At 44.3% G+C, this 25,719-nt stretch overlaps 1 protein-coding gene across 1 annotated transcript; it reads left to right on the top strand.

The window, feature by feature from the left end:
* The first annotated feature begins 1,460 nt into the window (after positions 1–1,460).
* Positions 1,461–23,872, top strand: LOC119460546 (endonuclease III-like protein 1). Its single transcript, XM_037721477.2, has 4 exons — positions 1,461–2,201; positions 7,247–7,417; positions 21,652–21,917; positions 23,596–23,872. Exons 1-4 carry the CDS (start codon positions 1,713–1,715, stop codon positions 23,735–23,737), a joined length of 1,068 nt encoding a protein of 355 aa, XP_037577405.1. The 5' UTR covers positions 1,461–1,712; the 3' UTR covers positions 23,738–23,872.
* Positions 23,873–25,719: the final 1,847 nt, after the last annotated feature.

The raw sequence follows: 25,719 nt of genomic DNA, 5'->3' as shown, positions 1-25,719 counted from the left end.
TAGTCATGGCTAGGTGGCGTATGCCACCGCCCCATTTAAAGGGTTTAGCCTCATCTATCCACCCATCCATCGGTAGAGAGGAAGAAAGAGGAGATGGCAGGAACCAGCTCCTAGGCTCACGCGGCAGGCATCTTCTAAAGGATGCATTGGACAGGCATAGAGTTTCCTACAAAAATATGGGGACAGCATGCACATATGACTATAAAATAAAGATTAAAAAAGCTTATTTAAAGATTTTAACTTGAGTTTTGGGTATATTTGCTAAAAAGGCAGTAGCTCACTCGACCAGCTGACTTTGTCGAAGACTGCAGTTTAAAGTAATACCAGGACCACGGAGGAAGATTATTTAGGAGTAGAAACTCCCGTCAGCGCGGGCGCTCGCGTGCGACCAGATAACGTCACATTATTATGCGCCGACGGGGGCGCATGCAGTGGCGGCGCCTTGCGGCACGTCATGCAAGCAGCAGCGAAAAAAAAAAAAAAAAAGAGCAGCAGCCCGGCGGATCGGTGGTGCCGCTCGGGCGCGTTCTCTTCGCCGGCGCCCGCGTCTCCCGCGCTCAAAGTAGACGACACAGGCGTTCGGCGTTCGCTTCAGCGTGCACGCCGTAGCGTTGTTTTTGTGGGCCTTTAAGTCAAACAATAACTGTTCTTGTCGGTGTCTGTTCGAGGGCCGTAATACTAACAGCGCTGATACGTGCAGTGTACCCTTGTTCGGAAATTGCTAGCCTAAGATGGGATGCAGGTGGGATGCATGAGTGCCCTCAGTAGAAGTTGTGAGGCGCGCGCCCGAACGGGAGCAACGCGCGCGGCCGCGAACGAGAGAAACACATGTGACCGGTTGCCTTGGCAACCAAGACGGCGGTAATTTCTTTCTCAGTCGCCAGGTGCCGCCAGCATGATAGTGGCTCCGCGGGCTTTATCTGGTCGCCGCAACTGGCGGAGTTTCCACTCCTAAAGGTTTCTTGCTCCGTGACCAGGACTAACCAGGACCCTCGTCAAGGAGGAAAGAAAAAAAAAATGACCCTCGTAATACGACATCTTGGACAGACTGAAAATGTTCGGAACCGTTATTGATAATTTTGGAATATGATACACCTGACCGACACCTTGAGCGGCTGCGTGCAGGCCCTCTGCTGATTTCGCATGCTTGCATGCATGGAGGAAGGAAAAATATCTTTTTCCATCCTCCATGCTTACATGCATAGAGTTAATAAGTCAGGATATTAACTCTATGCTTACATGTGCTCCGAGTATCTATTATCTTTCCCGCCAGCCCTTCGTAGTAAACGAGGTCCCTCCTCCTTTTTATTTCGTTCCTCTCTCTCCCCCCCTGATGTTCCCGAGTACCGCCAGCCCTGATGCGCAACGTCACATAAAAAAAAAAAGAAAAAAGAAAAGAAAAAGACTTAGGGGGACATTTGATGTCTTATTCTAGGGATTTCTCGGCAGAAGATATTGGCCTCTCGCATTCACAGGAGGAGGCGCGTGTTTCGCCTCTCGCGTTACTGCATGTTACTGCTTTGGTTAGTTGTCTCAATGCGCTTTTCTCTTTCTATGCCACTTGTTATTAACTTATCGAAAAGCGTGAGGAGTGTCGGGGCGGAAAGCTGGAAGGATTTCTCCAAAGCATTCGGAAGCACGTGACAGCTCACGTAGCGCGCAGACGACATAGCGGAACAAAACTTTTCACATTTCAGGCTTACTTTGTCGCCATGATAAAGGCACGGTTGCGCTCAGCACGGTGTTTGAAGGGAGATGTCGACGCAAAGAATTCTCCACACTCGAACAAATGTGCTGCACATGCCAAGCCCAGTTCTGCCAATGCCAGGCGGACTGAACCACAGACTGGAACTCGAGTCGCGGCCAAGAGAAAACCCAGCCTGAAGCGAACGGAAGCTGAGGTTCTTGCTGAAGGACACTTGCCTGTTACTACGGTGACACCAGCAGCTGCCGCCTTTGACGCGCAGCAGGAACCCACATCTTCAAGGACGTCTAAAAGAAGAGCTGGTTCAGCACCGCTTAAAATTGAATATTCGCATGGTCCACGTCATGAAATGGACAAAACATCCCCTTACTTTCCTTGGGTGCCTGAAAATTGGAAGGAGGTCTTGGGAAATGTGCGCAAAATGCGCCAGGAAATTGAAGCTCCTGTCGACACCATGGGCTGTGACAAGTGTGCCGACCAGTCAGTTCCACAAAAGGTGAGCCTTGAATGCACTCGAACACTGCATATATATATATATATATATATATATATATATATATATATATATATATATATATATATATATATATATATATATAGGTTGAATGTAGGCCAGACTGTTTTTGTTGTATGTGTGTGTGTGTGTGTGTGTGGCCTAGCAGGTGCCCCATATCGAATCATTCATTCGAGTATGTTGTAAGGTCTTTGAGTGAATTGGGGCGAGTAAACATGTCAAAATTGCACTTTATTATTATAGTTTGGCTCCACACACACACACACACACACACACACACACACACACACACACACACATATATATAGATATATATATATATATATATATATATATAAGATAACAGTGGGCGAAATCACGTTACTTCTTGAGGTGTCTCACAACACTCCTATTAATTATATTGTATTACACCTGATACTGAAAGATAATAATCCACCTACTTGCTAGAGATGTGTATGTAGTGCAGTCCATGACTGTCATATCTGTAGTGTTGTATGGTGGCCTAACATAGGCAAACATATTGCGTCAACGATTGAATCATGTGAACGGTGCGCAACTACAAGAGTTCAGCGGGCGTAGCCTTTGTTACCAACACCTTCAATGGAGCGCCCATGGCAACAAGTGGAGGCAGATTTGTTCCACCTGGAGGGACAAAATTTTCTGCTGCTTGTGGACTACTATTCACGCTAGCCTGAAGTCATCACGCTACGCAACACTTCCAGCCAGGCGGTGATTTCGGCTATCAAGAGTGTCATGGCTCGATTCCGCAGACCGGAAGTGCTCCGAAGTGATAATGGACCCCAGTTCTCATCACACAAGTTTGCAAGGTTTGCGAAAAATTATGGGTTCAGTCATGTTACTAGCAGTCCCGGTTGCCCCCAGTCAAACGGTGCAGTAGAACGGGCAGTGCACACTGTGAAGGATCTCTTCCGCAAGAGCAATGACTGCTTCCTGACACTGCTAGCGTATCGCGACACACCAGGTGTCACGGGTTACAGCCCATCGCAGCTGCTCATGGGTCGATGGTTACGAACACGCGTACTCAGGGACCATGGCAAGCTGTCTCCAGAAATACCACCACCAGACATCTTCTCCCAAAAGGACACCACCGCCAAGAAACGGCAAGCTCGGAACTTTAACCGTCGCCACAGGGTGCGAGAGCTTCGGGACCTCTCTTCAGGGGATGAAGTGTGGGTAACAGATGCCGAGTGCCATGCTCAGGTTCTCAGCAGAGCCCAGTGGCCACGCTCGTACATCGTGGAAACACCCAGGGGTGTAATGCAGAGAAATGACGGTATCTGGTGTCTTTTGCAATCGAGCAGCCCACTCCAGATTCAAGTGCATCATCCCCCGATAAACCAAACCTGACATCTCCAACCTTATTTCCAAGCCCGGGGCCAAGCCAGGAGCAAGCATCACCCGGCAAGCACGAGAGCAGTGCCAGGCAGGACACGGGTGGCATCCCCGAAAAGGTTACAAGGTCTGGAAGGCGTGTGGTGCCACCCAAGAGACTGAACTTATAAATCTAACCTCGGAAAGGAAGATGTAGTGTTGTGTTGTGTTGCATTCTAGCCCACGGTGGCGCCACTAACACCACTAACACTAACGCTGCTTACCCCTCTAACAGAGGGCGCCACTGAAGTGGTTCCATTCCATTTGTGTATATATACCATGACAATAAACAGCGCCGGGCACTTCGTTCGTTGCCAGCTCAGCCAAAGGTCGCGTCGTTCCTCTCGTCTCGACAATAGCCACCCTTACCTCCTGCACCTCTTAAAACATTGATTGGGACACAGATACTGTGGGTTGAGAGTACACAAGGAGACTTGGACAGGAGTAGTGCAACATTCTGTCTGCCTTCTTGTGTGGCATGGATTTATTTGCATGCATGGCACCAACTAGTTCATCAAAAGATGCCTTATTGATACATTCACACACGCACACACGTGTAGCTGAAACAATATGAATTGTTGCATCTGACTAGTGTTTGCTTTTGTAATGCCTGAGCATTTTTAGTGTGTTGCTAGAGCTGCAGTGAAAACATGCATAATATATCTGCTTACAAGAGCCAAGTCAATGATTGGTGCTTACCATAAATTCAGAAAAGAGCTGTCATGAGAAACTTGCCTTTTGTTTTAGTTGGAGCTGCCTGGTTACATGAATGGAAATGAAAAAATAACCCTAGCTTTCTCTTGTATATATGTGAACCAACACTCTTAATTATGCTAACATCTTCATGGCATCATTAGAAATTCCCTTCCTTGAAAGTTACTTCATCAATCCAATATTTTACAGAATATTTCTTAGTGCATGATATATCTTTGTGTAGGCTGGTCATAAACAAAGCCATTCGCACTTCATTTTAATTTCAACTCCTTGCACCCATTGATTAACCTGACCCACTTTCTCCCAAGGGAGCGTAGTGTGTGTGCATGGAGGTTTGCTTTTTCACATCACAGTATAAAAAATTGCAGTATTGCCCGAAATGAAAGCAGTGAGGTAATAGCATGTGCAATATTAGGCACAGTAAGTCTTGCACTGCTTCATGCGGTGTCGGTTGGAGTAAATACTCAAATATGTGCATGAGCTTGGACTAGATGAATTGATAGATGAACTTCAAGACGAACTTTCGAGATGAAAAAGAAAACTTTATTCATCTAGTCCAAGTCATCTTTGCTTGTGGAGGTGGCACTCCCCCCTGGTGGAGAGTCGTGGCTTTTTCTTCCTGTTTCCTGCCTCTTGCTTCTGCTTCTTCTGTGGTACATATAACCACCGAATGCATGTGTGTGTGACAATTGAGTGGTTCAACCACTCACTAGTCATGTTCTACTGCCAGGTCGCTCCTTTGAAAGTGTGTCGTGCTCTCGCAATCTGATTTTGAAAACACCCGCACATATAAGCAGAGGGAATCTTATCCTTGAAAGTCCAGAGCAAATAACATATGTCTGTTATATGCACTAGTGAGGAGAAATAAGGTGGATCATATGCTCCTTCCTAAAAAATATCAGAACTGGCTGCCACTCGTCCTTTGTTCCACATGTGCCTCATGGAATTAATGAGAGGAAAAGTAAGGTGATTTTTCCCACTGTCAATCAAGTGGTTATGCTAAGTGGGTTCCGGGCATCAGCCCGGATTCTGCAGGAGCTAACACGGTGTTGAGTGTCTAGTAAATGCCATTAAAATGCCTGTTTGCCCCATCTGTTGCCTAAAGGGACTGTCTACCGAGTTTTTCAACGACTGTTCATTTTTTATTCGTTGAATCAGCACGGAAAACGACGGCAACACAAATAGGAAGTACACAGGACGAGCACTCTGTCTAACAACTGAAGTTTATTAAGAAGAAAACGAAAAACAAAAACAAATTAGAATTAAGAAGAAAAAAAAACACCATCAGGATGCACATTTCATTAGGTCACATGGAATAGATTACTGAGCATTTGCGTCTCAGTCTAACAAAGAGAGCGACGGCTCCAATACACGGTTATCACGCATCTTTTCTATTTTGTAGTGCACTAAAGAGCTTACCATTTGAGGTTTCTATACATGCACTGGTTTCTGTGGAAAGTGAGTAGAAATCTTTAAAACGGAATTTTTCGATCTGTGCAGCGTCTTCTTAGAACTGTGTACGGATACCGACAACACCGATTACCAGATGCAATAGCATTCTTGGAGGCCATGCATCGATGCACCACTCCATTCCATGAGTCCGTTTGTTTGCAGAAGGTGGCGCCACTTTTCAACACGTTCTAGCTGGAAATTAAAGAAATTGCTCTCTCAAGCAAAGAATAGTTAGCAGAAGAGCGGTCTGTCTTCATCTCCTCTGTTGTCCTACGTGCCTTTTTGCACTATACCTCAAGTTATAAAATGCTATTTCAGGCAGTGCAATTTTGTGTACAAGCAGGATAATTCTCCCTGTGCATTTTTTTGGTTGCGTGAGGGTATACGGATTGGTTGCACTGTTTCACTGTTGAGCGATACCACAGGTCATTCTTGCACCACTTTCAGAGCAAAATAAAATATTTAATGTATATTTCTATGTCTGTGGGGTACAAGCATGCTCGTTTCCATCAGTATGAAGTGAAGCACAGTCTTCTCATTCTCACCACAATCAAAAGAAGGGGTTCTGAGTGGTAGACAGGCCCTTTAATAGCCTCCACTGGCCGTAATGAGCAACCCAAAACTAAGTACACCCCTTTTATTTTTTCATACTTTCTTTTCCCCGCAACTAGGCAGTAAAAATCACCAGAGTGGGCTGTGTGTGCAGTCTCCTACTTGTGCTTCCACTTGTCCCCTCTTTTCAACTTTCCTTTCCTTGCATTCTTGACTTGTTGCTGCCTGTAGTTTGATGCTTACAAGACTAAAATGAAACTGGTACACATGCCTTCCTGCCTTAGGCTTAAGCAGCTGCTTGTACTGAATGACACATAAATACCGAGTGTCAGGTAGTACTCATGATTCTTCCAACTAAATAGCTGGCATGTTTGCATTCAAATTTCTCACAGAAATGACATTTTGGCATTGCATGCAGTGCAATACCGTGTTGGGGTGCATTACCTGCCTGGCTTAGTCCAAAATAAATAACTGTTGCAACACCTGACAAAAATTTATATTCTTCAGAAACGTAATGGTGGTGGTACTTCTTGCTATAATGGTGAAATGTAGTGCGTATCACATCTTGTCTGCGATCGTGCCTAACAGTGACAGATGGTGCAACTGTTATGTTGCAGCGAAATGAAGGTTTTTTTTTTTTTTTTTGTCTGGCATTGCTACAGGCTACGTGTACTTGTAATTTATTCCAGACAAAGCAGGCAAGTAATTCACCCTGATGCACTGCCAAAATATCACATATGTGTGAAATATGAGCATGGGTGAGTGAGCAGTTTGGTATGAAGCCATGTATACCTATAGTGCTTCTATTTACGCAACATTCGGTATGTGGACTGCACTTGAGCATGTGTGACACTTTGTGACAATGATTAAAAGGCATGTGTGGTTTCACAGAATTCATGAAACATTTCATATTGCAGCTTGTTCGTTACCAGCTTTTGGTTTCACTGATGTTGTCGAGCCAGACAAAAGATGAAGTGACACATGCAGCGGTGGGACGCCTCCGTGAGTTTGCCCTGACTCCAGAAAGTGTGGCAGCAGCTGACGAAAAGCAGATTGAACAACTCATCTACCCTGTTAGCTTTTACAAGGTGAGCACTGCCATGGCATCATGTGTACTTTATTACCAGGTCCCGACATCTGAAGTTAAACCTCTTCTAGCTGGTTGACGAAGATTTCGTGACATAGCATTTGAGCTCCAAAACTGGAACAGATCGACATTGTTAAACAAGGGAAGCCTATGTTTCGACAAGAACATGTTTCGACAACAAAACAGGGCAGCAGCTGTTTTCTTGGCAATGCTTATGTACGCAGCTCACCCTCCCCCTATAGGGTGAAGCTAGAGCATACTATACCATTATTCTATAGTTGGCATTATTATACTACACAGTTACGCTAATCATATGCAACACTATCAGTAAGGAATCTTTATCAGATGGACAAAATTCATAAGAAGAATCTGTAGCGATGACGATTACATTCATAATTAAAAATAACCTTACAGTAGCGTTAGCTGAAAGAAATTATCCACAAATCACTCTAAATCAACCCTACGAGCATGCGTCTAGGTTGGTAAGGAGAGCGATATTCATTAGAAAACATGGCCAAGGTAATGAAATGAGTCTATTCTAATGCCATTCCTTTTTGCATGCCATCAGTGCTAGAATCGAGCAAAAGGAACCCTTGCATTTTACTAGCCCAGCCTAAAAGACTATCCAATTGGCTGCATTTCCAAACATAAATGATGTTCTACAGAAATATTATCCAATAATATCAATGTGATAGAAACATTAAAGACATGTTATTGGCTCACGAAAGTCACCCTGAATGAACTACTAACTTAACGGGCCGTTCCCATCCTAGGTGTAAGACCTGCAAACACCTTGAAAACAACATGAACGTTAAACCACTAATGAATATGTGCATGAAATTAAGTCCAGCTTTACCTGCTCTACCTCTAACGTCATTTATATGCTTGAATTTTCATTCTGCTGCAAACAATAACGCATCGGTGAAACGGAACATCCAGTGAATGTTATGTTAAATAGACATTGTATGGTTGCAGCCAACAAACTTGCCAATGGCTGAAGCACCATTGTCCATCCTCTTCTTATCGTGTTCTGCTTGGCGCATAAGACACTGTGATGAAACAATGTTGTGGAACATTTCAGCCCACAAAGTCATAAATTCAAATATTATTCGCTAAAACTATCATTCTTCAAGAGAGAAAAACATGTGATATATTGTCCACAAGTTCAACTCACTGCTGCCAACAGGCATTAATGTTTCAAAAGGAGCTATGGAATCTATTTGTTATAATAATAACAACAAGAATTTAAATGCTAGTGCTTAACTTGCAATACAACAGACAGTGTTAACACAGCTAATGGTATCCCTCCCCTCTTTTTTTCCAGTTTTAAGAACCATTTGTTTTTACGAATTTTTCTCCTTTCATCAATTATCAATCAATCAAAAGCTTTACTTCAGTTTTTTATGAGAAAAAAATTTGACAGGCCTTACCAACCTATAGCAGCAAGAGTGATGACGTTTGCTGCTCAACGACGTGTCGCCTTAAAATATAAAAAAAAAAAAAAACACTGTCAGCAGTAATGGGAAAAAAATTTTGGAGCACCATAAAAAGTAATAATTATGTTCAAGTTAACATAGGCATTTAATATGCACTGTGATACTGACATATCAAGCAGATAAGAACAGACAAAAGCAAAAAAAGAAGAAGAAATAAACTTTATTCAAAGAGCCGGCACTTTGCTTTTAGTGGCCTCAGGTGTCAGCTCGAAGTCCTTGGACTCGGGCGGCATCTTCGGCTTGCCGGACGGCCCAGACCTGGTCTTCCAGCTCCGAACTTTTCAGGGCCGCCTCCCAGCGGCGGCAACACCGACGGAGAAGGTCCCCGGCGGCCCCAGCAGCCGGGGCAACAGCGGGAATGAGCAAGCTTGAGGCTTCCTTTAATCTAGTAAAGCCTGCCGTTATGGGCACGTTGCGAACGGCAGGGGTTTCAGTACCGTTGTTGCCGGCACATTCCCAGAGCATGTGTCGCAGTGTTGTTCTGTGTCTGCACGCTTCACACGCATCAGTCGGATATAAGCTCGAGTAACAGTGGCGTAAGACTGCCGGACTAGGGTAACTGTGTGTTTGTAGTAAGCGTAAGTTTACGGCCTCTTTCCTGTTTAATTTAACGTGCGGTGGCGGGAATTTGCGTCTTTCAAGTCTGTAGTGTTGGGTTAGGTCTCTGAACGTGGTCAGGTGATCGCCCCACAACCATTGTGATTGTTGTTGCAGTGTGTCTGTCGTAGTGTCTCGATCCGGCAGATCCGATGCCCTGCACTCGGGGCGTCGGTTATGGGATGATAAGCTGCGGAACACAGAAAAGCAGTCGAAAACATGAAAGCGGCATAATAAATATGTTAAACATAAAAGAAGCACCGCAATCATATCATGCACTGCAATCATTATCTTCATCATCAGCCTATTTTTATGCCCACTGCAGGACGAAGGCCTCTCCCAGCGATCTCCAATTACCTCTGTCTCGCGCTAGCTGGTTCCTACTTACACCTGCGAATTTCCTAATTTCATCACCCTACCTAATTTTTACCATCCACCGGTTGTCTGCCCTATGCATTACATGGCCTGCTCAGCTCCATTTTTTATTTATTTTTTCTCTTATAACGTCTACTAGAAAGTCGGCTATCTCTGTTTGATCTCCGATTCACACCGTGCTCTTAACGTCATGCCTAACATTTTTCCTTCCATCGCTCTGCACGGTCCTTAACTTATTCTCAAGCTTCTTTGTTAACCTCCAAGTTTATGCCCCATAGCATGTTATGTCAGCGCCGATAAAATGCAATGATTGTACACTTTTTTCAGCTGCAGTGGTAAGCTCCCAGTCAGGATTTGGTAATGCCAGCCATATGCACTCAAATCCATTCTTATTCTTCTGTAAATTTCCTTCTCATGATCAAGATCATGCCCTGCGAGTAATTGACGTAGATAAATGTACTCCTGCACAGACTCTAGAGGCTGACTGGTTATCATCAATTCTTGTTCCCTTGCCAGGTTATTGAACATTACCTTTATCTTCTGCATATTAATCTTCAACCTCAACTCTTAGACTATTCTTGGTTAAGGTCCTGAATCATTTGTTGCAATTCATTCCCAGTGTTGCTGAACAGGACAATGTCATCTGAAAACCGAAGGTTGGCGTGATATTCGCCGTTGATCCTCACTCCTAAGCCTTCCCACTCTAATAGCTTGAATACTTCGTCTAAGCATGCCGTGAATAGCATCGGAGAGATTGTGTCTCCTTGCCTGGACCCCATTCTTGATAGGTAATTTTTTACTTTTCTTGTGGAGAAGCAAGGTAGCTGTGGAATCCTTGTATATATTTCCCAAGATATTCACGTATGCCCCCTGCACTCCTTGATTACAAAATGCCTCTATGACTGCTGGTACCTTTACTGAATAAAATAAAATGCCTTTTCAAAATCTATAAAAGTCATACAGAAAGCTTGATTGTACTCCGCAGACTTCTCAATTGTCTGATTGATGACATGGACATATTCTATTGTAGAATATTCCTTTCTGAAGCCAGCCTGTTCTCTTGGTTAATTGAAGTCAAGTATTGACCTGATTCTTTTGGAAATTATCTTGGTGAATATTTTATAAAGTACCGAAAGCAAGCTAATAGGCCTATAATTCTTCAGTTCTTTAACGTGTCCCATCTTATGGATGAGTACAATGTTGGCATTCTTCCAGCTTTCTGGTACACTTGAAGTCGTGAGGCATAGCGTATAAAGGGCAGCAAGCTTTTCAAGCATGATATCTCCTCCATCTTTGATTAAATTGACTGTTATTTCATCTTCTCCTGCCACTTTGTCCCGGGGCATGTCTTGCAACACCCTTTAACTTCATTGCTAGTTATAGAAGGAGCCTCTGTATCCTGTTCATCACTGCTTCCAATGAAGGTTTCGTGGCTGCTCTGGGTGCTGTACATGCCATTACAGAATTCTTCTGCTGCTTTTAGTCTGCACCTCCACCAAAACTGTCACGATGGGGTGCGTTTATTTAAAGATGAATCGATGAAAAGGGGCGAAGGGTTGCCGCGCCGACACCGAGTCGCTCCAAAGACAAGTGCACTTCGTTCTCCTCTTCTTCCGTCCTTCCGTAGCTTTAGCGTAACATCATCAAAATTGCTGATGGCATTACCCTGCTTATCTTCCATTGCATACATCTTGCCCTGTCCTATGCCAAGTTTTCGTCTCACTGATTTCATGCTCTGGCGATTTTCTTTTAATTTCCGCAATTCTGTGTTGTGGCTGGATATACTGGATCGGCAATACTGGAATATATATATATATATATATATACATGTGTGTGTGTGTGTGTGTGTGTGTAAAATTATATATATGTAAAAAAAGGGGGGGGGGAAGCTATTCTAACTTACAAAAGGTTGCAGCGGACATAAAAGGACAAAGTTCTCTAGCACTCGTACAATTCACTATTGAAAAATATTCGCAAGGGGTATTTTAACACCTGGACACTATAATTTGTTCTATGGCGGGTTAAAACAAAAGTGTTAGGTTTATAGGTTTCATACGGAGCATAATGACGCAACAGTTTGACCATGTGATAAAGAAATGAGTCATTTCGTGCTATTTCTCTTTTATGAAAACAGGCAGATCTGTACACTTATATGTTATTTACAGGCACAGTATTATGTTGCAAGTGTATAGACACTTCTCGTGGTGATCCCATTGGCACCTTCATGTGGTTACGCGTCAATTGCGTGCCTCAGCTGCCTCTGTGTTTACAATCAATGAGTGTGAAGCCCGGTTCGGCTCAGTAAACCTTTGTTTCGGTGAATATTGTGGATGGTGACTGGGTGCATGACACAAAGCTTTGGCCACAACTTCAGAGGTCATGCAAGCGCGCGTGTTTTTAGCTCATTACGCCTTGTCCAAACTGTGCGAGCAGTTATACAGTCCTTGTACAATAGAAGCGGGGCTAGATATGTATTCGAAGCTGTGCAAACTTTCCGCTTTTGAATTGAAGCAGAAGCAGTTTTGCTCTTCGTTCTTTATTCCTCTAACACTTTGAAGCAGCGGGTTGTCATGTTTCTGATTTAGTAAACTTCCTCAGTGTGATCACTATCTGATTGTTTATTTTCTGCCTAATGGCAAGTCTCTTGCTGCACATGAGACTTGGAACGTAATGTTCTGTACTTTGTAATAGCTTGTAGCAAAGACGTATTTTTAATAGTTACTTTCTGGATCGACAGGAAACATTCATCTTCAAACATTCGTGTGCTGTTGTTGTAGTCCATCACCTATATGTTTTGGCACACTGATTCAAAAATGTGCCCCTTCACTTATTCTTGATTCGTAAGCGATAGAGTGGGTGTAAGTTTGAGTTCGACTTGGTGTTGATGTGTGTAGATATGTGCGAGAAATTTGCTATCATAGGAAACAGCTCTACTACCTTGGTCACAGTGTAACGAGCGGTACTCACTCTTAATAAAACTTGTTGTTGGGCTAGTTGGTACATGCTTCATGCATCGAAAAGACGCAACGCACCATGGAAAAAAGACAGGCGAAAGGAAAGAGCGTCACTCGCAACTAACTTTATTCCGAGAAAGCATCGCAATATATAGCCAAGCCACACATGCGCGGCAAGGTTCCGCTTATCACACCACCCTAGATGAGTCAATAAGAAACATGTGCTAGTTTAAAAAGCATCTAAAAAAGTCAAACTCAGCGCCACGCAACACCACTGACGTATCGCTAATGCAGATATCTTTTTTTCTTTTTATGTAATATTCCTCGAGCATTTCTCGTGCCAGCACCTCGTTGCTTCTACCCAGAATGCTGATTTTCTTAAATCTTGCCTTACATTTACATGCTTTGCAGTGCACAGGTAAATGTGTCGAAAGGTTATTCTTAATGGAAAGTGCATGCTCTCTCGCTCTGTCGTTAACACATCGGCCCGTTTGGCCGATGTAAACCCTGCCGCAGCTGAGCAGAATTTCATAAACCACACCCACTGCACAGGTGACGTCTGGATTTACATGCCTCTTGCCACCTATAGGCGGTTTGGGCGCTTTTGAAGTCCGTGGGCACAGGCCTGACAACTTCCTTGGTGCAGAGAGGACCACTGGGACATTGTACCTATTCGCTACCTTCTTAAGATTGTGCGCAACCTTATGTACATAGGGTACAACTATTGGCCTTGTTTCCATCAGTTGCCGTTCCTTCTTTTTTTCTTTCAATTTTTGAAGGAGCGTTTCAGCTACAGCACCAACGACGGAGCAAGGGATACCCAGCTGAGTAGAGCTGGTTGACCTGACTGTCATAGCTCTCCGCCATCCTGTGGGGGCACGATCTTGCTAGTGCACCTTCCAAGCACATAGAAGCAATGCCTCTCCTAATTACTTTTGAGTGGGCTGCATCATAGGGCATAAACTCTTTGCATGATCGGGGATGGTAGGCCCAGCAAATATGTTCCTCTGACAGCGTGAGGCTCAGATCTAAAAATTACCCTCCCCCCCCCCCCCCCCTCCTCTGCGCGTCCAGCCCCACCAGTTCAACGTGTACCTTCAATGCTCTGTCCACATGTCATTACAATTCAGGAGGTGGCTTGAGCTCGAATTTTCCTGATTAACAAAAGCTCTTGTATATCTTGTATTAACAAAACGTCTTGTATTTTTTAATTCACTCTTAAATTACTTTGACTAAAATGCTGAAGAAATAAAAATCGTCATCATCCTTGGTGTCATTATTATAATGATTAGGCATCTTATTTGCTGTTGGATTCCTCTGGCTAAAGCAAGGAAATTGCATATTATGCAAAATGGTTGCTACTCCCCCCCCCCCCCCCCACACACACAAAAGTTTACCCCCCCCCCCCCCACCTGGCAGAGATCCTGGGTGCGCTTACTGACGCTCACTTTCCAATATCGGCAGCAAACTTCAGAGAGCAGGCTAATTAAGCTGGCGCCGGCGCAGAGGCGAGCGCGTGCACGCGGACACTGTCGAAGGTGAGAGAGTTACGAGAAAGTTGAGAGGGAGGTCGAGGGGAGCGAACGGCCGGAAACGGCGACCTTGCCATTTGAGAGAGAGTGAAATTTTCGGCACGGTTTTTAAATGCGTAAGCATTTCTAGGCTTACCCAACGAGAACTGTCCGTGCGTCAGTCCCTCGTGTCAGACGATCGCTTTCAAGATAGAGCCCGCAGCAGCGAGCGACTTGCAGCCTGGCGCTTCAACGCAAACGAAGTGGCGAAAACACAGAGCACGGAGTTATCAGCAGTCGGCACTTCCTGTCCGCTTCGCGGATCGCTTCCAAGAGACGGTCTGTGCAGCCGTACCAGAGTACCAGATCGGTCCGTGCTGTCGCCGGAGTCCTTTGATCAGGGTTCATAATGGTTTTGACTTTTTTTTTTTTTTTTTTCATCTTCATCGCGCGCGGCGTTGATGAATCTCTGCTAAGCTTTTCTTCCACGGCGGGGTCAGAGCAATGCTGGTCGGAGGCGCCGCCATGTGATTTGGCACGCTGCCGAAAGCATTGTTGGAGCAAGGTATGTTCGAATTAACCGTCGCAAATACTTGCGCGTTCGAATTACTGGGCGTTTTCGCCCATTGGAATACACATAACTTTGACGGGACCAAAGCGTCAGTTCAAATAAATCGGAAGTTCGAATTAAGCGTGTTCGAATTAGCGAGATTCGACTCTATGTGCAAGGTCTATCACTGGACACTTCCTGTCCTGGGAAAACAAAGCCCACTGGATTGAAAACATCTCGGGAATCTTCACTGTTTTTTCATTTTGTCACTCTCGACTTAGAAGCTGCATCCATGGCCGTACCCAGGAATATCTTTCGGGGAGTGGGGGTTGTGGGTAAAACGGCTGTCATTTTGAAAGATTTTTGCTTGCCAATTTTCGTGCGTGAATCAAGCACATCGCTTACATATAATAATTAGATGGTACTTTTAAATTTGTTGTACCTAAATAAGTAAAAAACAATTGGTGTGTTAAGCTTAAATTCTCGTTAAGGCAAGAAATAAAGGTTTGGACTATAACACCAATGAAGCCGGGGACACTGCAGCCTTTGTTTCATGAACGAAAACTAACTTCCTTTGCCCTGCCGTTATCGTGCACCGTGCCTATATATTGGGAGCTGTGCACAAAATAGTTTTCCACAGTCAGCGAAATGTGTTTTTTGCTGCAGTTCTGAACGCTAGTTGCAATTTCTATGTAGATGAATGCATACACTTAGATGGTAGATCTAATTACATTTTTTGCACTTTGTTGCACGTGCTGACCCATTATTTGTGCATATGTTAATTGTTTTGCAATGTTCTGTTTGTTTTGACGAGATACCAATCCCTTTTTACCAACGGCTCCTGACATAACAACACTATGTAACCGCGATACAAGAAAGGTATTAATGTTTAGAAGCAAACAAACAAATAGCTCGACACTTGGATCTTTTTGTTACCGTTTGCACATTCTGCTTGCTGAGAAGTTTCATCGGAATTGCTGAGAGCATAGAAGGGTTGCAGCTTGGGCTACTGGGGGCTAGCTTGTAATGTACTCTTGAAATATTGAGAGCAGTTTAAACAAGGAAGTTCTTCCTTCTGGGCAACTTGCGAAAGTCTGTGAGGACCTGTTCTGTGGTCACTTCAATTTCTCGACGGACGCTGAGCAGTGCTAGTCCGGTCAATCTGTCTTGGTTCATACGATTCCGGAGGTTGCTCTTCAGAATTGTCAGTGTCGAGGAAGTCCGTTCCAGGGTCGACGCTGACACGGGTAATGACACCAGGATAGAATGCAGGCTGTGGATGTTAGGAAAAAAGTTGTGGTTACACATCCCTAAGGCCTGCAAAGCGCAAGCTGGGCGAGCCCTTTCTTTGATTTGGCAGCATTTGCTCATCCACAGTGTCAACTCTGCTTCGATGGCATCATCCAAAGGAATGTCACCAAGATAAAACTTCACTGCGTCATCAATAGCAGCAAGGCTAGCCGATGCACAGAATTTCGGCAGCAGCATGTTCTCTTAATTTATTTTCGAAGTCTACCAGCAAAGGCAAATAAATACACATTCCTACGGTAGTGTTCTTCAGGTGTAGCAGAAAGTACGTTGCTTCTTTGCATCTGCCTTCCTGTGATGCGTGATAGGGCCATATCAACATTTGTGATTTGCAGCAAAAAGAGTGACTTCTGAAAAATCTGATTGAATTCTGTTTCCGCACTCGCCCTTTTTTTTTGAAAAAACGTCTATAACATTCTTTACATGATCACACGCTTGAGGCAAGTCGCAGACAACTTTTTAATGCCATGGTCAAGTTGTGTTAAGATGCCATGCAGTGAGCAGGACCAGTCTGCTAGAAAGTTCTCAGATAGCGTTGTTGACATGGCGTGGTAACTGCTGGATGCATGGCTCTTAAAGGAGTGCATAGCTTTCTTGTAATTGGTAAATGCCTTAGTTACAAAGCAACCCAAGCACTGGTGCTCCCCTTTTTCCTGCACACTCACCTGCGAAGACTCGCAATATTTGCATAACGCTCCTTGAAGGTTCTCTGAATAAACAAGCCATGGGTAACGATCTACCCAGTGATGTTGGAACTTCGTTTCTTTTCTCTGTGGCTGGATAATCATAGTTAGCCAAAGGGGTCCAGGGATCAAGCAGCAGCCTCTCCACCGCCTCTGGATCAAGTACATGCTTAGTCTTTGAGACAAAAAGCCCCAAGTCAAAAATATTGCACTCTGGTCTCACCGAGGGTAGGCGAATGTGTAGGTGCCATGCCACTCACCTTGCTTGGGTATTGCTCCGTGGTGAAGGCGTCACTTTGCACGGCACTGACTGTAGAGCAAAGGTCACTTGGAGCTGCATGGCGGCCGCTATTATTTCGCGGTGGTGCGTGCTTGTCGCTCTTTAGGGTCTTCTGCGATTCATTCTTGGATGATTCACATATGCCTGCGCATTTTCCTGAGTTGCTACAGAAGGTCCGACGCGCTTGGCTTTCTGACTGTGCAGAGAAAGGGGCTGTTTTGTCCATTGACGGAGATATATCATCTTCCCTGCCTGTTTCATCCGTTCGGGCTTTCCTGAAGCAAGATGCAAGTTTCGTTTGCTTGGTTGTTCCAGCGTGTCTTTTCATTTTGCTACCGCAATCCTGTGCACGCAAACATAAGTGGCCAGCGACTCCAAAGAGACACATTTGTGATTGCCTGGCGAAAACGTTGGACGAATGGAGAGAGAATGAACGTGCAGTGAATCTACCCTGACACCTTCTCCTGCACCGCGCTTGTAACTGCAGATTATACTTGGGCTCCACATTTTACTACAACAGTCTTTCTTTTGATAATCCAGCAGGAAGGGAAATGTTGGCTTCATTGCAGCAAGTTTTTGGTTGTTCTTTCTCTTGTCCATTTTCTTTTTCTATCTTATATGGAAGGCACAGAAAAGCCACCTTCTTTTTTCTCCCCTCATGCCACCCTCCAGGTTTTATTTTCGTTTTTGTTTTCAGCATGCCATACAGGGCAGAGCTGTGTGCTTGCTGTCGACAGGCTGGCAAAGCTTAAACCACTTCTGTGGCCTGCGTAGCGCTACACACGGCTTGGGACCACTTGGTGCATCTTTTTCACTATGTTCTTCACATCCGCGCATCCCCAGCGGCAGCAATTATCCTTTGACGGCGTGTGTTCGCTGCCATGTGGAATTGCTTTGAATGCCTTCCTCTCACCACAACCGCGGCTATCCTTTAATGTTTGCTTAGGCTTGTTTTTTTTTCTGTGGCAAGACCTGGGAAATGGGGAGGAGCGACATGTGTCGGTGTGTAATTGTTCCGCAAATGACTGCAGACAGCTCGCCGCTGCCATTGTAAGAGACGTATGCATTTTTCACAGGGACTCGATGCCGACAAGCGCGGTCTGCACAGGCAGAGAATTTCTCGAGTGTCAACAGGCAGGGAAAGCATCGGGAACCAATAAAGGAGCCACCACAAGGCGAAAGACGAAAATAAAGAAATGACATGCGAAGGAACGGGAGGCTGAGGTACAAGGCTGTGCAAGGTGGGCGGGCGTGAGAGGTGGTCTTGTAGAAGGGAAGGCTTGAGGGAAGTAATATCAGGAAAGTTAGTGTATGAAAAATTTTAGCAATTGGTGGTCGCTGTGAAGGCATGTAAATATTTTAGTATCACCCAAAAAGTTAAAGCCTGAAAAAATTTCGGGGGGGGTCAGGACCCCCCACCCCTAGTTATGGCCCTGGCTGCTTCACACACTGCCCTCATTAATAATCCTTCACCTTACTCTCTCCTATGCACTTATGCTCTTCACCCCTGAAGGGAGGGTGAGCCGGGCAGTGTGTAAGTGCATGCTGCCAAGGAAAACAGCTGTTGCCTTCACAAAGACAAGTGCCCTTGTTTGCAGACTGTCGATGACATCAAGTTTCCATCTTCCTGTGAACCATTCATTTAAATCAGAACAAGATGCTGAACTGGGCAGCTGCTGTCCAACCAGAAAATCTCTCCCTTTGAAAACAACACTCTGCATGGATTTCTCCAGTGAGACTGTTTGTTCCAACGAACTCAAATACAACTGCATCCATTCAAATGCACAAATTGCATGTGCCATTCTTGCAATTTACTCAGCTACATTACGAGGCATACAATGTGATGGTTCAAATTCTATGTCATAGGATGCGCTCTGACATAACACGGATATGAAGGCGTTCTTTACACTAGATGCCCATTTCACTTTTTAATAACAACCACACAAATTTTACCCCAGTGTGGCTAGTAATGTGAAAATAATTTTGGAGGATTTGAGCCCACATACATAGGTTGTTGTAAGTTCAATTGAAATCTTTTGCTTCAGGAAAGAAAAGTTATTCAATAAGGAATTATTGTTTTTCCATCCTATAACCGTTCACATGAGGTGAAAAATATCCCTGCGATTTTGGCCAGATGGCAAGCAACACCTGCTTGCGTTACAGTTATCTCCACAAAAGCCAGCAACCAATGTGTCATGCCATCTCTTCCCTTAACCAAAATTGCAGGTGTTCTGTTATAAGGTTTCAGAGCAATTCCTGTATGTGATCTGCACTGCAAGAAAAGAGTGTATTGCACAAACATTTGTCTCGCAAATGTATCTCAAGTAAAATTGCTTTGATGAAACGTATGACTGCTAGAAAGTGTGTCACAACAGTCATCAAGGCACTTCAGTTTCCACCCAAGCTAGTTCAGACATCATCACAGCTCTTTAAAGCTCATTATAATCTTATTTAAATATTAGTGCAACCTGGCACAACAGTGCACATTGGTTTTGTATACACGTGCTGAGGGGCCTGTCTTCTAAAGCATCATGTAAAATGAGGAAGTATTGTTATTTTTATGCTTGCCACTGTTCACAAGATGCTGCTTCAGGCATGGAATATTGCTTGAAACTTTTTCAGTATGATTTTGGTGCTTTAGTGCTCACAAAATGGCAATTTGGTGGTAAACTTATATCGCTAGTGTGAGATGGAAAGAGAATTGTGGAGGTTGCTTCTAGGTTGCCTGGAATATTATGAAGTAAAAATTTTTGATCTAGTTGGTTGCCTATTGTGAAGGACACAGTAGTGCAAAAGGGCGGTGACACAATATGACAGCCTATGCCAACTAATGGTGTGATGCCACCAGCTATCACACAGAGAAATCTAATCAATGAGAAAAGAAACTGCACATTGGATTATTGATGTAAAAGTACTGTGCGTTAAGACACTAAATCTGTGCCTAGGAAGCCATCAGAAAAGCGATGCTTGGAAGGAGTCGTAGTGATTGCATGATGATGCAGTTGTCACTTCACATGCTATGACGGGCTTCTACATCTGTTGGTCCCTCCCAGTGAACTGCATCTGGTGAACTGGGAGCTACACTGAACTGCTTCTGCAGAGTGCCTGGCTTACACTTTCTGCTGACTGTTTCTGCTCTAGCAGGAGGGCATGTGACATAGCTGCCGGAGGCTGTCTCACCAGAATTCATCTCTCCTGGTCTGCTCTTGGCAAGGCCCACTGCATAGTGCATTACTTGCCGACACAATCCCAAGGCTTGTGCAAGTTAACTGTTGTGCGCCACAGCTAACCACAAATAAATGCCACATGATACATGCTGGTCGCACGTTGACACAGCCTCCTGAAATATTGTACACCTTGACACTACAAACTCACTGTGTGCTCTAGATTTCTTACCGTAAATCAAGTGGAACTTCCACAAATGCTAGTAAAGTTACCATTGTATTGTATCATTCTTGATGCCAAATGCACATGCTGTCAGATCCAAGATACTAGAAAAGCACCTTGGATTTCGTATGTTGTTCTAGGAAAATTCACTTATGTTGTGCACGGTCCTAAAAGCTGCAGAACATGTGAAACCTAGGTACACAAGGTACCATTGCCCCATAAGTACCAAACAATATTGTGGTGCTGCAGTGGCTCTGCAACGTGTATGGGATGGACAGTGCTTGTGCTTATCACAAAATGTCATCATCTGCATATTGTTCACATCAGAAAGTGAATGCTCAAGCTTGCTTTTATCTCTGCTTCCAGTAAACCCCTTTCTGAAGAGAACGCTCCCTGGATTACAACTTCGTGGGGGGCCTGGTGAGGGGACATGTAAGGGACACAAGGCAGACGGCGCCACATATTTCTGTACCTTGCATTACCAGGTGCACTACAGTAATTTTAGTATAAGTTAGCATGTTGAATTTGAACTTGCCAGTTGTTTTTCTGCTGCAACCTTTCTTTCTCGTTTCCACCTATGATCTTCTTTCTCACTACATACTAGGGGAAAATGGAGAGTCCAAAGTGCACGTGGTGTCTGCAAAAGTTCCAGTGAAAGTGCAAGATAAATTAGAGGTGCTCCGTTGTAGTTGTGTCGTCGCCGGAAAAATTGCTGTCCACATAACTGTGGCAGAATGTTGTAAAGGAAGCCATCCTTGTCTCAAAATGAATACATCTGCTTGGAGCTGACATAAAATTCTTATTAGTCCAGTAATCAAACCTGGAACCACCATCTTTCCTAGGTAGTCACTCTGCCACCTGAGCCCAACCAGTAGTCTTGTAGATGAGAATGTGAAGTTGGATTGATCGTTGACCAGGAACACAGGGAACTTGATGCAATGTAAAGGGAGACTGAATTAGTGTCCCTCTATGGCAGCATTGTGCTACTGGATGGATGGCAATTTTTCGCATGAAGCCACCTTGCAGATTTTTGCTGAACTCATTGGTCTTATACGGCGACATTGTAAAGTCTTTTGTAATGGTATGCCTTGCAGAATAAAGCCAAGCATCTGAAGCAGACAGCTAAGGTACTACTGGAGAAGTACGACGGAGACATTCCGGACAGTGTGGAAGGCCTGTGCAGTCTGCCAGGAGTTGGGCCCAAGATGGCCTACCTGGCCATGAGCTGTGGCTGGGGCCACACTGTGGGCATTGGTGTCGACACGCATGTGCACCGCATTTCCAATAGACTTGGCTGGCTGCCTACACCCACCAAGACACCAGAAGAGACACGCAAAGCACTGGAGGCATGGCTGCCCAGGTGGGTCCCATCTGGGGGAGCATGTGTTGCTGAGTTGGTTTGTCATCATGCAGAGAGAATACGATTACTGTGTCTTTTGACAATGTGCTAATTTTGGTGCACACTGCACAACACCACTCCTGACAGACAATGAGATGAAAGCACACTTTTGAGTCCCTATGAAGCAGACCTGCAACATGTCATTGTTTGCGTCTGTGAAGTGGCATCAAAATATAATGAAGTACAGCAGCCCCAAGCACAAAAGTTATTGATGCACAGCATGAGCAAAATTTCGTCATGGATAAAGTATCCTCACCAGAAATGAAAAATGTAGTGGATGCTTCCCTGTGTGATCATTGCACTGGACCCCTGAAATTCATTCAGGTTCAGTGGTAAAGATGCAACAAAAACACTTTCTCAAATTTCGTGCTCTGAATATTTGCGCATTCAGCTCTTGTGCACTGGGCATGACCCTTCATGTTGGAACACAAATCTTGTCAGTTGCTTGTATGGGCAAATAAATAAGCATGTAGATTCTGCTGGATTATATTAGTACTACTGGTTTGTCAGATAACAAACCAGTAGGTGATTTCAGGGCTCAATCCAAAAAAATAGCTTCATCTGCAAGTGTAGAGTGCAAGCAAAGGTTGGACGGTAGGCTACAGTTTATGTAGAATCCCAACAGAAACAGTAAGTATTGCACCGTTTGCAGTGACAGAAAGACAAAAGGAGACAGAAAAAAAGACCATGTTTTTCTGCAACACCCAGAAATCTCTGGCTACCCCTCAGGGATGCTTCGAACAGTGCCATACCATTCTCAAGTACCAACAGAGAAAAGAGAAAAAAATAAATATCCTACAATATGTTTTCGCACTTGAGGGTATTTTGCTTGCAATGCATAAAACTAGCGAACCACTTCTGGACCACACTGTAAATTTAGGACCGCAAAGGGTGAAAGCCTATATCCATGCCAGTGTGCCCACTGAGTTATGCTTAGGTAAATTAGCTTATTGCTTGCATCTTTTCAAGTTGCATAAAGGGAAAAGTTCGGAAACTACTAAAAATGTCACTTTCGCTCGAACGACGTAGCATCGAGAGCAATAGCAAAGTTTTGCGTTGCGCTTGAACTCCTTGGACGGTGTTCTAACTAAACATGGGTTTGACATGTCGCAGCACAACGCTGGTGTGATGAGGAGCGCTGCCAGCCGCCGCCGGTGTTAGGTAGTGCCCATTGAAATATTAGATAGTGTTAGCTTAACATCCATTCGACTGCTGCAGCCTACCATAGTTATGCACTCATGTGAGCACTGACTAGATGCCTTTTCACTTGGAGCAATAGTGAAGCCCAAGCTCATTGTAAGCGAGCAATGCCTGAACACGTAGGACCTGGCATGAATGAAGGCAATGACCTTTATGCTTCTGCGACAGACTACACGTTTATGTCCATTGATGCAGGGGTAGAAGTTTAAGGTATTGGTACATATTTCATTATAGACAGCACCACTTCATGGAAAAGTATTTAATTTGTTCTGCTAACATAACTTGTCAGGGGTAGTACTGTGCCAGCACCATGCAGCCCTTCCCTGTTTGCAGGGAACTTGTGGAGGGAGCTGGTGGTTTTACACTTGACAAGCTAACTGCTATAGAGGCAAGTGTGGGTCGTTAAGTGCTTTCACCACTTGTGCATTGCTCGTTGCAGAGAGCTGTGGGATGAAGTAAACCACCTGCTGGTTGGGTTTGGCCAGACGGTGTGCAAGCCAGTGGGTCCCAAGTGTTTGACCTGTCTAAACGTGGAGCTGTGCCCTTTCGGCAAGAAGCAAGGCAAGGGCTCCAGAAAGTGAGCATGTGGTTGGCTCTCACCCAGGGCTGCTGCTGGTAACAGAAGGCACGAGTACAAACGTTGAAAAGCTATGTTATGTTGTTCAATTCTTCTTTTATAAAGCATTTTTATTGAAAAAAAAAATTTTTGCACCGTTCGTTGTGGGTGGTTTTAATCGTCTTGTCACCAGTGTGTCTACAAAAACTGCAATCGTCTGTGCCTCATTATAGCGGTGAATGGTCTCGTAGGACCTAAGAATTCAGAGAGAAGAAGAAACAAACTTTATTTAAAGAGCCGGCACTTTGCTTTTAGTGGCCTCAGGTGTCGGCTCGAAGTCCTTGGACTCGGGTGGCATCTTCGGCTTGCCGGACGGCCCAGAGTTGGTCTTCCAGCTCCGAACTTTTCAGGGTCGCCTCCCAGCAGCGGCGACGCCGATGGAGAAGGTCCTCGGCGGCCCCAGCAGCCAGGGCAACGGCGGGAATGAGCTCGAGGCTTCCTTTAATCTAGTAACGCCTGCCGAGATCATTTGCAATCATTGCAATCATTTCACTCTCTGTATTAAGTGCAGGCAAAGGCAGCACCACTTGTAGCTGTGTCACTTTTAAAAATATAACTAGATAATCAGTTAGTGGAGCTGCATCTTGTTCCTGAATGTCAGCCGACTCTGACGCGTGTTGTATGTCCGCACATGGCAAAAAAGTGACTTCAGCATTCACAAAGTACTTGTCATATTGTTTGTGCAAAAAGTACTTACTCACTGGTACCTTCTGATAGCAGTGATTAAGCACATCTCCCTTGTTCTTTGAAGTATTAACTGACTTATAAAAAACTGTTCAGTGTGATTAGATTACTCTGGTAGTTTTAAATTGTTGCACAATTTCTTTTTATGATGTAACCTTTAATAGTGTCTCTCGTCCATGAAGGTAATATCCTGTTTTTGTTTTGGTTCATGGTGGGACAATGAATAAAGCAGCACATTTGTTTTTAGTTCAAGTAAACAACATTGAGCTTACAAAGGTATTATTTTATAAAGGTTTTCATCATTTTTAGGAAAATGAAGAGACATAGACAAATATTCTTTGAAAGCAACTTTTTATTTCTAAAATAGCGCACATTTCTTCATAGTTGTTAAAATTACGGCTCTCCGAAAATCTTCCTTTGGCAGACGGGCACTTTTTGGCGATACATAGTTACAAGCAAACACGACAGAACCACAAGCATTTTTGTACATACAGATGTGGTGAAATTTGTATGTGGAGCAAGAAATTGACATTATTATGCCTTAGTTCTTTTCACTTTGTATATAAGCATGATCGATTAATGACTTCAATTATATAAACTGCAAGCCCAAATTGATGTACAAAATACAAACTTGGCCATTGTTAAATATCACAACCTTGTGCTCACTGGTTTAAAAATGCAGGCACATATTTTTTTGTGTCTTGTGCAACAGAGATAAGGACATGCCACTAAAGTGTGCATCCTTGGCTGTTTACGTGAGTAGGGTTTTGCGTTTTCCTCTTTGATCATAAATATAATGTGTACTGCTATAGATCAGTGCCAGAGATGCTGCCGACCATCCTTACCACTCATAGCAGTGGCCGATGCAGGAAGGCACTACAGTGCAACAGATGCTGTACATACTATATGCGTCCATTGTACTGTTTAGCCCAAGTAAAGCCTTCCACACGTTGACTGGCGTGCTTTGTGGCATTACGAGCTGATCTATGCAGGAAAAATATCTTGCAATGGAGGTGGGTAAATGACCTCACAAGGATCAACCTGACTCAACCTTGAGGCTGGTTTTCAAGATATACTTTGGCGTGAACTTTGGTCGCCAGCAACCTCACCTGGAAGTTGGCTCAACTCTCACTGCGAGTGTCAGGTCCTCATTGTTGAATGTAATTAGCTAGTTGTGTTTCCCTTGCATGAGCCTATGTGAGCATGTTCTGACACCTCTGATACAGGCAGCTCAAAGCCATCACGCAGTGAATTAAATATAAT

This window comes from Dermacentor silvarum, chromosome 8 (genome assembly GCF_013339745.2).
Source record: "Dermacentor silvarum isolate Dsil-2018 chromosome 8, BIME_Dsil_1.4, whole genome shotgun sequence".
NCBI classification, from domain to species: Eukaryota; Metazoa; Arthropoda; class Arachnida; order Ixodida; family Ixodidae; genus Dermacentor; species Dermacentor silvarum.
This window is presented reverse-complemented; position numbering and strand designations above follow the sequence as displayed.